The 12,514-nt window shown below is 41.3% G+C and overlaps 1 protein-coding gene across 1 annotated transcript in view; it reads right to left on the bottom strand.

The window, feature by feature from the left end:
• Window positions 1-12,299, bottom strand: part of otud5a (OTU deubiquitinase 5a) — a 42,719-nt gene extending 30,420 nt beyond the window's left edge. The window contains exons 1-2 of the mRNA XM_030734050.1: window positions 11,449-12,299; window positions 8,218-8,311 (exon numbers count right to left, since the gene is read on the bottom strand). Coding sequence (XP_030589910.1) covers window positions 8,218-8,311; window positions 11,449-12,036 — 682 coding nt within the window. The 5' untranslated portion in view covers window positions 12,037-12,299. The remainder of the gene's footprint in view (window positions 1-8,217; window positions 8,312-11,448) is intronic.
• Between the last annotated feature and the right edge of the window lie 215 nt (window positions 12,300-12,514).

Below are 12,514 nucleotides of genomic sequence, written 5' to 3' on the forward strand. Positions count from 1 at the left end.
CCCCCCCCCAACATGTGATCTGCTGCTTAAAAAAAAACAAAGCACGCACACACACACACACAGACCTGTCCAGTGGAAACACACACCATGTCTCTGCTGTCTGAACTTTACTCTGCATGGTTCAGGTCCAGCACACACACTGGACGCAGGTTTTTTCCCTTCCAGTGCAGATTTTAAAGCCCATCAAGTTTAATCTGTGATAATAATAATTTAGGAACTGTTTGAGATCAGCTGTTTGTTGCTGAGCAGCTGTTGTTGGCATGCAGTCAGGTCAGGTGTGTATGTATCAGCTGGTGCTCTGGGTATATGTGTGTGTGTGTGATCTGTCAGATGTTGTTAGGCAACAAACAGCTGGGAGACAAAACCGGACCTCACCCTGAATTGGCCACACACACACACACACACACACACACACACACACACACACACACACACACACACACACACACACACACACACAGAGCTAAACCTGTTACATTTGCCACAAACTGCTCAGGTTTGTTAAAATCTAAACAGAATTAGCATGTTTGACTGTTCGGCCGGGTTCTGGAGAAATCACTACTGCCGGACTTGCTCTGGTGCTAGCGGTAAAAAGATTAGCTGAAGAAGATTTTCCTGAGAAAAGAAAAAAAACAAAACAAACCACATCAAAGGTATTAACCAACAAAAGAGAGCACCAATTCAAATCCAACCAGGACGATCAACTCCAAACTGCTGTCAGCTGAAGTTACCATAGTGATGAAATTCTGTCAAATTTCATCACTATGGTAACTGCCCCATTGAGCTGTCTAGCTCAATGGGGCAGTTAGACAGCGCTCCTCTTACCCACATGCCTGCAAATCAAAAAGTCTGATTCCACCAGCTTCGACAAATACTTTGTTTGAGAGAAGACAGATTTTCCAACAATCTGGTGGTAAAATGAAGCTTACAGAGTGAAATCTGTGAGCTCAGCAGCAGCTTAGAGGGAAAAATTTCTAAAGAAAATGTTTGTGTCTCCCACTCTGACTCACTGAAATTAATTTTTTTTCTTTTGTGATGAGTGGTTAAATATTTTGGAAACAGTAAGACGTGCATGGGAGAAACGTGATAGCAGGAGTCACCAGTTGTTGTTTGTACTGTTTTTCTACAATAAACAGAGTTGGGACTAATGGTGCCAAACTTCCCCACTATAACAGCAAACCCAGGGAATTTTCCTTTGGAACAATCCCACCAATAAAAAAACCTGCAGATCTGCCATTTTTAATGACACAGCAGGAATGTGAGGACAGGAGGAGACACACCCGGCTCTATTTACAGGTCCTTAATATCAGGGGATTCCTGCATACACACTTGTGATGCCCACTAAAGATGTTTTGGTTATAAAGGATATTCACCAAGACTGAAATACAATTAACTGTGACCATTTATTCAAATCAGGAAAATGCTGAGATTTATGATCTGCTCTGAGGCAGTAACAAAAAAATTCTGAATTTATTTATATATATATATATATATATATATATATATATATATATATATATATATATATATATATATATATATATATATATATATATATGTGTGTGTGTGTGTGTGTGTGTGTGTGTAGATAGATAAATATCTGATAATTAGACTGCTGTTACTAAAAGATGCATTTTATTTATTTCATTTTAGCATTTTAAGTAGTACTAGGGGTCAGGGGTCAGTCACTCTAAAGGGTCTCATGACTGTGGTGGGACATGAGATGATTAAAGAACGAAGGGAGGGTAACATCTTATTGTGTTGCAATTTTAAAATGTGTATTTGTGTAAATTTATTACATTAATTGTATGACATGACAGTTACACTAAAAAGCAGTATTTTACTTTTCCAGCATTTTTAATTTAATGTGTTGAGCTGAACAGTTACTGAGGTAAAAGCGTCCCTTTGCTGGATCTGAGTGGAACGTTAAAAGCTTTTAACATTAAGAGGACACAAACCTGCACACTGATTTTATCAACAGCGTCACACAGGTAAAAGCTTAGCGACTGATCTAATCTGAAACCGTGTGCTGGAGCTTCACCTGTAAAATGTAAACTCTTAATCTGAAAATGAGGAGATGTAAAGTCACTTGAAATTCAAACAGTATCACAAAAAATTATCACAACTCTCTGAAAACTCAGTGAAAAATAACATTTTAATGTTTTTCTTTTTTGTCTATAATCTTTCCTGTAAATCATCCCGTGACCCCTGCGCAATCTCAACCCCCCCAGGCTGTGCGCCACTGACGCGAAATGCTGCTGTTTCTTCTGCAGCAGTTTGGGAAGGGGGGGGGGGGGACGACTACACCTCTCACCCACCCACGCAGAAGCACACCTGCCCACCCGAAACAGAAAGTGGTCTTCAAGGTGTGAAAACAGGTTCAACACATCAAAGTGAGATCAGCTGTCTGTATGTGTGTGAGAACACTATGAGTTTCAAACCTGAGGTGTCAAGTATGAGGTGGAACCAGTATGATTATTATTATACAAGCATAAAAATGTATCTAACACTAAGAGTAAAATAAATAGAAACAGTTATTATTTATATCACTAAATATGGTAGTTTTCTGTTTTTATAGTGTTGCTGTCATCATCAACATCAGGGGTTTCCCTGATGAAGAGGTTTTGTCCTTACAGCAAAGGAAAAATCACCAAGACTCACTGTCTGAATTATGTGGGATTTTCAAAATAGTCATTTTGAGCCTGGAAAAACCCTGAATGTGTTATTATTATTATTATTATTTTAATATAATCACCTGTTTTGTTGCCAGATGGAATAAATGTGAATGTTTACTCATACATCTTTACAGTAAAACAAATGTAGGATACTGTGAAACTGTTTTAGGCCAACTTCAGGAGCTTAACGCTCCAGTTCTGGATCATCACTGTGTCACATACTTCAAAGCATTATGGAAAAAACGAAGGGCTGCCACCAGCACAGAGAGAGGCCCAGTGGACAATGAATGTCCTGAAAGGTCATAATTCCTACGATAAACTCAGGTATCCTGAACTGAGCAGCAGTGCACCAAAGCCTGCTCCCTGTCACAACACTGGCAAGCACTCGTATTAAGCTGGGATTTCGTTGAGATTGCGCCGATTACACATCTGATATCTGGTTTTCCATCTTATTGCTGTTTCATTTGCTCTCGATGATCTTGCCTCTGACCGTCAGCGCTCGATTTTCTAATATTTTACGATCTGGATGTGACCTTTGTACTGTGAGTCAAAAATAACAAGACATATGTTCCATGTTAAGGATAATTAGCACAGACTCGTTACCTTTACTGTATACGCAGTGATCATGCTTACTGAGGGGTTCAGGTAAGAATGACAAGAACGGTCCCCACGAAGGCAGTCATGCAAGTAAAGGTGTGTATGTATGTTAGAAGAGGTGATTTCTGGGAAATGCTTTACAGAGAAATAGCCTCTGAAATCAGAAGTGAGACGAGCCAGAAGTGGACTGAGAGAAAATGAAACCATCACACTTTTTTCTTTCATCGCAGGTCTGACTACAAGGTGGTGAAGTCTGTTGCTACACCATTGTAAACAAAAAAAAAATACACAAACAGCTCACTGTCACACTCGCCCAGCATGTTAGCACAGCTGAAGCTTATGCGTGCTTTTCTATGTCTGCACTTTGAAGATGAACTAAAGTACGGACGCTGCATCAGCTTCACTTTCTGCAAATGTGTTGCAGGTTTTCAGAGAATTATCGTGATGGTGCCGAGCCAGCGTTTGCTGATAAATGTCATTGGTCACCGTTGGGGGGTAACAACCCACAAAAAACTGGTTATTTGGGAATAACTTTGATAAGAAGGTAGTAGGAAGATGAAACCTAGTTCTGGGTGGGATGTCATTTCAACTCCAACAATCTCTTACTCAGGAATTATGTTTCATAAGAATGTCGTAGAAAGGTGAAAGAAGAGTCCCACAATCTACAGCAGTTCCCCAAAATCCAACATCTGCCATGCTGCAGTTCATTTGCTCATCTTTCACAATATTCAGTTCGCATTTGGTCATGTTTCATATTTAGTATACTGGTACACAACGAATGCATTGGTCTTGGCCGCCTGTTTTATGATATGCTCTGATATTACGTTTTTTTTATAGTTGGGGTTATTTATAAGTACAAAAAAAATATTATCTGCTTTAAAATTCCCCTTTCGGTCAGGCTCCACCAACTACCACAACATCTGCAACTAAAACATCAACTGTGTTTAGAAGATGGGCGTAGCCACTGAGAGATCACCCGCTGGTCACTGTTGCAAAGCCTCAAACTGGATCTAAATGTGAAACAAAGAAATATGCTGTTTACTGTTAACGGCTCCTTTCTGAATCTTAAAGGGGACCACAGTTTACAAAATAAACATCATGTTGTGTTCAGTAAGACTTGAAGCTAGTGAAGGAGCCCATAATCATACACTTCAACAGAATCACACCCGTTTTTACAACCACAGGAGTCTCCCCCTGAAGGTCTGAAATGCCTTAAAACCACCTTCTTTTTAATGGCCAGTAGAGGGCGCCTGTTGGGTGCAAGAAGACTTCCAGCTGTATGGAAGTCTATTGGGAAAATGGGCCTTGGCTCCTTTTCTGTGTACAGGCTCCATGGCTAGTTTCAGGTCTTATTTAATAAAACATGAAACTCATTTTGTAAATTAGGGGAGGGACCGTGGATAGACTGGACAAAGGATGGTGAATACAGAAAAGAGGAAGACCACAGAGAGGATTCATGGATGCCGTGAAGGAGGACATGCAGAGGGTCGGTGAGACAAAGGACGATGCTAGAGATAGGGGTAAGATGATGTGCTGTGGCGACCCCTAAAGGGAGCATCCGATAGAAGAAGATTAGAGTTCTAAAGGGGGATTATTCAGGACGTGCTCATCGGCTAACAACTCGTCACAGTCGGATCCACTGCTCGCTCGCCACGTCTGGTTACAAAACACCAAGATGACACAAAAAAACAAAACAAAAAACAAACAAAAAAAAAAAAAAACACTGATCGAAGCTTTATAACACCTCACCAACCAACTGTGATTATGTCCATCCTTTATATACAGTCTGTACATTAAACACAGCAACTTCTGTGCTCTGTATAAACAATCGTTTAAAAAAAGTGATTCTCTGATGTGTGTTTTCTTTTTAACATAAAGCCTCAGTTTATTTGGGTCGACAGGGTGAAATTCAGGAAGAACCGGAGTTCATTATATAATGACAGGAAGACAGGTGTGAGTTTACAGGTGCTTACAGGTAGCGCACACACATACACACAGGGCCAGGGTCAGTGCGATGATATAACTGCAGCTACATAATAGCCACTACCTGAAACACAACCTGGACTCGGCTGAAAGGACCTCTGTGTGGCTTACACACACACACACACACACACACACACACACACACACACACACACACACACACACACACACACACACACACACACACACAGAATGAGAAACCTTCATCTTTCACAGTGTGACCTGCATTCCCTCCCACACTCTCACAAGATCACAAGAAACCAGTCTGTCAACATCAGAGCGCCCCCTGTTGGCACAGAGCTGCCACAGCAGCAGACCTGCAGCAGAGGCCTATGGAGCACAGCTCCTGGTGTGTTATTACAGTAATCTGTGCAGCAGACCTAACCTGCTCTGGAGAAGGTCATGTTTGAGAGAAGAGATCAACATGCAGAAAAAGAAAAAAAAAAAAAAAAAAAAAAAAATCACTGTGTGATGACTGATCAGTTCATATCCAGCAGAAAAAGCCTTTAAAACCTCATTTGAGTGCAGACTCAGCAAACTTTCAAGCAAAACAATTTTTAAAATCAGATTTGACTGAATATTCTGCACATGCAGTTTTTTTTTATGTCACGTGACCACTGAAACTTTAACTGCCCAGGTGACTTCCCAGATGTGCTTCAATGTGGCTGCTGAGTAATGGGAAGGACTCTGGTTGGAGTCGTCAATTTGAATTTAAGCTGATGTTCTTTCATGATACTCGCCACCTTAACACTACCTTCATACTGGCTAATGGCTGGGAAGCAGCCACGATGGCTCATGTAACATCAACAATAGAAATTATGATCCAAATCCCACTCTAAGCCCTGACTACACCTTTGTGTAAACCTGATGCTCGCCAAAAGACTTTTTACTGAAGCACACAAACAGCAGAAACTCAAAACGTTGAGGACTTCAGGTCACAGAGGGGAGAAATTTAGGTGAACCCTGCAGCTGTTCATACAGCTCCACCTTATCTACAGCATTACAATTAGCCAGTAATCACCGAAAGGTTTTTATTTCCCCAGCCTTTCATCAGACGACAATCACTGTGTCACCTTTCTTTTGTTCAACCTTTGAGCATCTTAAATTACTTCAGGTTTCCTGGAGGTGGTGGAGGAAGTGACACAGATCTGGGGAATTACCTGAATTATCAGATCATCCTGTGATCACTGCGGCTCATCACCAGCACCCGACAACACCTCTGCTTCTCAAGAAGGGCGGGAGCTATCGAGTATTTTAGTAATCGCGTATCCTATCGATTACACCATTGATTAATCAGGTAATCAGATAAGAAATATTTCTGCAGCATTCATAGCAGTTTAAGAATAAACCCTTCAATGTATTTATGTGCCATATTAAAATCATATTTTTGGAAGAAACCGTTTTCTTAAATGCAAAAATAAATAATCACAAATACACTATTGTCAAACACAACAAAGTACACATGCACCCGAAACTAAGGCATAAAATAAAATGGCCTTTACTCAACCTCCTGTAAGGTTTCCTTACATCAGTAGTTCTGACAGTGTTGTATCTGCTGGGTGAGGCAGATTTGCTGTGTGCTCATGTGTATGTGTTTTTGTGCGCGCGTGCGTGTGTGTCTGCATGTTTAAGTGTGCTAGTGAGGGAGTCAGTGTGCGTGTCTGCGAGCCTTTAAAGGAGCATGAAGAAAAGCGAGCACATCATCATTCTCAGAAACGCTTCCTGCTGCTGAAAACAGACGTTCTCGTGGTGTTAATAATCAGTGTTAATAATTAATTTTAATAATAATTCAGTGTCCGACTCAACAGCCCCAGGTCAGTGGCTCAGAGTTTACTGGCCTATGGAGAAAAAAGCTTTTTTTTTTTCTTTTTTTTTTAAATATTTTATTTATACTTTTTTAAAATTAATCTAAATACACAAAACAATGTTAAATAAATATGGTCTCGTACACCCCATGTCCCCCTTTAGACTCGCCCCTGCTTGCTGCAGGTTTGACTGCCATATAAAGCAGGTCGGCTGCCGACAGCCTTCAGCCTTTAAACGTGAGGTCGGACTAAGTTAAAAGCTCATCTGCATGTTTTATTTCAGACTCTTCATCTCTACTTTACATTTTTCACTGCTTAAAACAAACGTCTGTGGATGGAGCAGCTGCAAAGTTCACTTTTCTACATGCCGGCACTTGTTGATCAGGTGATTTTGGTGACGGACTCCTGCCAGCTGTTTCCCAGTAAAGGTAGTGGTGGTTACAGGAACAGGCACTACTGTTTTGGACACTAGAAAAACATTTCCTCACATCTCAGTAACGACTCCACCTCTTTGCTCTTCACTGAGTGTAGACAGACTCCAAGTTAAACTATAACAGCATCGCCACTGTGTTATCACAGGCTTAATGTTATACTTTTTATTTACCCGCATGTTCCTAAACACGTTTCTATTGCAGGTCTGTTTTTAGCCACAAATGTGGATGAAACACTCGTGCTTACACGGTGAAACCTGAGCGCTGCAGATTTGTGGATTAAATGAAACATCGAAGCAAAAAAACAAAAAAAAAAAAACAAAACAAAACAAAAACATTTCTTATAAATGAGTTACTCGATGAATTGTTGCACTCCTGTTCTCAAGTGTTAAAAAAAACTTTTGTGATGATTTTTGATACTGCTGATGGATTTCACTTCTTAATCAATCTGTAAAGGTTGAATCTTTAAAAAAAAGTAAAAAAAAAATAAAATAAAGTCACAGAGAATCAAATTAACTTAAAAAAACTGTACAAGGGAAAATCTTCTTAACATGCAAAGTTAGAAGAGTGTAAAGCCCTCTTTCCATAGATATTTTATGTCTGGGACACTTTTATATTTCATAGGTAAACAGTGCAAACCTGCTGCAACACTGACACCTGCTGTCAGCCAGAGCAACTGCAGGGCACCACCTGAGGAGACACCAGGCGTCTGTGTTCATCACTCACCTACAGCTCTGAACAGACACGCTCCATCCTCCTTCATCTTCTTGATGACAAATCCTTTCTTCTCCCTCAGAGCTTTTTCAAACCAGTGCTCCTGCTGAACACACAAACACACACACACACACACACACAGTCAGTGTACTGATCTTCGTGATTTTTGTAGGACCCAGGCAACAGTTTTCCCGATGAATCCCCGACTGTAGCTCAGTTCCATTATTGAGTCATTTCTGGTTTATTATCTGTAATAATTAAATTAACTGTTTGGTTGCTAAAGCAAGAAAATTGTGCAAAAGTTTGTTTGGTTTTCGCTTCATTTAAAACCTGAACACACATTATTTGAAGTGTAATGACCTGTTTGTATTCAGACACAACACATGAATTAATTTTTCCCCAGAGAAAATTCAGCTTCACCCACTGCTGCCCCGTTCATCAGTTATCCAGCACTGATCAATAACAGTGGAGCAGACACACTCATTAACTGGGACACTGGAGCCTCTGAGACACATTTTGGTTTGTAGCGCTGTGGACGTTCAGGTTAACTCATCATCCCTAATCAACATTTTTTTTGAGTTATTAGTACTTTATGAAGATGATTTTTTTTTTAATAAACATAAAAAGTTTCATGTTTGACAAATAAATACATTTTATTTCTTTATCGAATCACATGCACACATTTCTGGAATCAGGAGCTGGAAATTGGCATAATTAGCCCTCTTTAAATGGACATGTTAAAGAAGAAACTTGGCTCATTTGTCAAACATAAAGTGAAACCGTGAACCAAAGTAAGATGAAGAAAATTTAACAAACAATAACCTTAATGCAGGTAAAACAACATATGTCACAGCACAAAAAAAAAAAAGTATCGGCTATAAAAAGAACAGAGACTGAAAGTCAGAGTCAGCAGTGGTTTCATGAACAGGACAGTGAACTCATGTTGGGTTTAACAGCAGGTCACAAATGTCATGAGACGAGTTTTGAACGGATTAGTTCGGTCACAGCCCGATCACTGCTGTGTGATCCAACCGACCGCTTCAGGAAAAGAAAACGCTCGGATTTCTGAGAATAAAGCTGCACGTGGTGAGCAGAGCGAATGTAAAGAGCATGACTGCAGGGTGGGATCGGCCTCTGCTTTCACTTACATACAACATGTCTGAAGATCAACAAACCACAGACTTTATATGAGACCAACACTTAAAGAAATACGGACATGAATTTACTGAGCTATTATACTCAATAGGGCCACTTCATTGTTATATTAACTTTACTGTTATGTATGTAACTTTATTTAAATGTTTACATATTTTTACACATAGATAGATAGATAGATAGATAGATAGATAGATAGATAGATAGATAGATAGATAGATAGATAGATAGATAGATAGATAGATAGATAGATAGATAGATAGATAGATAGATAGATAGATAGATAGATAGATAGATAGATAGATAGATAGATTTTTGGGTTTTTTTGATCTTTTTGTGACGTATTATCTGTTATACTTATTTCTTACATAAGTTCAACAGATAACAGTGATTAAGGCCGCTGGATTACAGCAAACTCACAATTATGACTGAATTTGTCGATACTGACACCTTTCCTATTAAACTGGATTATTTATTGCACCCATTTTGTATTTTCAGTCTCAAAAGAGCAAAAACTTTATTTTTCTGGGATTTTTACAGGATTAAATTTATTTTTTTTTCGCTTTCCTCTGCATGACAGTTACAACGGTGCTAAAGCTGAGAGGAGGCCAGGTGAGAGACCCTGATGATGTGAACACGAACGCAACCTGCAAAGACCCTGTGGCTCATTCAGTTTCACCTATTTCAGGTGACCTCATAATCAGCGGGTGTTTTGGTACAGCAACTCCAGCATATTAGAAAATGATGAAGATGAACCTTGCATCAAAATGCAGGTCTAAATGAGACCTTTCATATGCTATCATTTGTTATAAGCAGCCACATATTGTCCCATGGTAATACAGTATATGACCCTAGAAGTTTTCTCCAGTGAAACCGAAATCAAATTGATTTCATTTTCATAGCTTGACGGTAAAATTTAGCATGGATTCAATATATATATATATATATATATATATATATATATATATATATACACACACACAAAAGTGAGTACACCCCTCACATTTCTGCAGATATTTAAGTATATCTTTTTATGGGACAACACTGAAAAAATGACACTTTGACACAATGAAAAGTGGTCTGTGTGCAGCAAAGAAACAAATAAAAGTTCAGCTGTGTTTGAGATAATCGAGTTATTGATCTGTGAACATCAAAACATCTATTTTGCTTGAGATTCAAATTAAAAGCCTCTCTGTGGATCTTCAGGTTTAATCCTGCGTTTTCAGCATTACTATGTCACCCTGCGAGTTATGTTCTTATTGAAAGATAATGAGGTATGAAATCACTGCCCAGTGACTAATCTGCTCTCCAGAAAACAGCATCACCATTCCCTCTGACCTCGGTGCATGGGTGCAAGGCTTTGTGTTTCCCTGATGAGCACCAGTAATAAATACAGATTCTTCGACGCAACTGTGTTTCTTGATACTTTTTCCTCCATGTTGACTGCAATTTCAAAATTATTTTGGTGAACAAGTATTGTATTTAACAGAGAACTGACTTGGATGTCTTATGCTCTTCACCGGCATTACAGGAAATAACACAGTGCATTCAAATTCAAACGCTCCAGATTAAGTTTATAACATATGTATGTTGCAGTTATTATCCGTGCCATCAGCGAACACCTGGCGGTGTTTTTTTCGCCTCACCTGGGCTGGCTGTGGAGACAAACTTGTTTAACCGTGTTTAACTGTGTGTTTAGAGTGTTTATTGGTCCGTTTTGGGGTAATGTTTAAATGTCAGGTGACCAAGCGTCAGTGCTGTTGCTATGGTTACCTAAAACAGGTGTCTTTTTTGTTCTCAGGTAAGCACAGGTATGATTAAACAGGTTACACAATGAACTGCCCCCCCGTGAGGGAAACGGTTCATTGGGTTTAAACGTAAAAGTGAACAATAACAGCTATTCGTTCTTCTCAAATTTAGTTTAAATGCGTATTTTCTGCTTCCCAATGACCTGTACAGACGTTGTGAGTCTTGTTTTGGGTCTTTAAATTCCTGAGTCCGCGAAAAACCCGACATAAATCACCTGTGTAGCAGCATTAGCAGCTCTGTTAGCATTGCTGCTAACGTTAGCTTTAGTTAGCGTCCTACCTGCTCCACGGTAGCCGGGTCCATGGACTGAAGCCGGGCGGCGTTCTCGTACTCGTCTTCGCTATTGTTCCCGGCTCCTTCCTCCGTGTCCTGGCTGGACCCCACACCTCCCGGTCCGGTCACCCCGGGCTGGCCTCCGCCGGCCAGCGCCCCCACCACCCCGCCGGAGCAGGTGCCTGCCTGCCTCCGCCTCTTGCTCAGCCCGGGCCCGGAGCAGCAGCTGCCGATGCCACCGCCGCATCCGACGACGCCGGCCGACACTACGAGCTCCCCGCGGGACCCGGCAACCATCCCGCCGCTGCTGTCCCGACCGTCGCCCGGCCCCACAGGGGACACGGAGCCGACGGGCGGCGGAGAGGCCTGCTGCGGCCGGGAGCTCGCCTCAATGCTGCGCCTGTCGTCCCTGGCGGAGGGTGGAGCGGGCTGATAGGACCAAGGCGGAGGGGAAGCCCTCGGTCGGGTTCCGGTCCGCCCTGCGTGCGGGTGAGGGTGTTGGTGAGGGTCGGAGCCGCTCCGACGATCGCTGTCATCCGCGTGGTCCGAGACGCCGACCCCGGAGCTGGGCTTCTTCTTCGGGAGAATAGTCATGGTGGAGAGTGTGCAGGAAGCAGGGAGGGGGTCAGAGGGTGACGAGTCCTCCCTTTCTAGATCAAATGAGACGGTCTACACGCCCTCCGGCCCGGCCGTTTGGCACCAATCACCGAGCTAAGGCTCTTAGCGACCCGAAACGGACAAGGAAGCGGTACCTGGGTTCCTTTTCGACGGTTTAATTGAACAAAAAACAAAACGCGTCTCCCTCTTCCGTCCACAGCGCGTCCGGTCACAACATCAACACAACATGACGTCACATCCGGGACGGCTTCCACAGCACGTTTACGACAGGACGTCATCCAGACCTTTGTTTTTATTCTGTGTTTTAAAATCCAAACTTTATTCATTCATGATAAGAAACACTTTGTCACATATTTGGGATATTATTTTGTTACAGCAGTGGAAATAATAGTAATAATATAGCAAGTGAAGTCTATAGCACAACAACTTACAAACACTTAAGCACGGCCTGTAA

Source organism: Archocentrus centrarchus, chromosome 7 (genome assembly GCF_007364275.1).
Source record: "Archocentrus centrarchus isolate MPI-CPG fArcCen1 chromosome 7, fArcCen1, whole genome shotgun sequence".
Taxonomy (NCBI): Eukaryota; Metazoa; Chordata; class Actinopteri; order Cichliformes; family Cichlidae; genus Archocentrus; species Archocentrus centrarchus.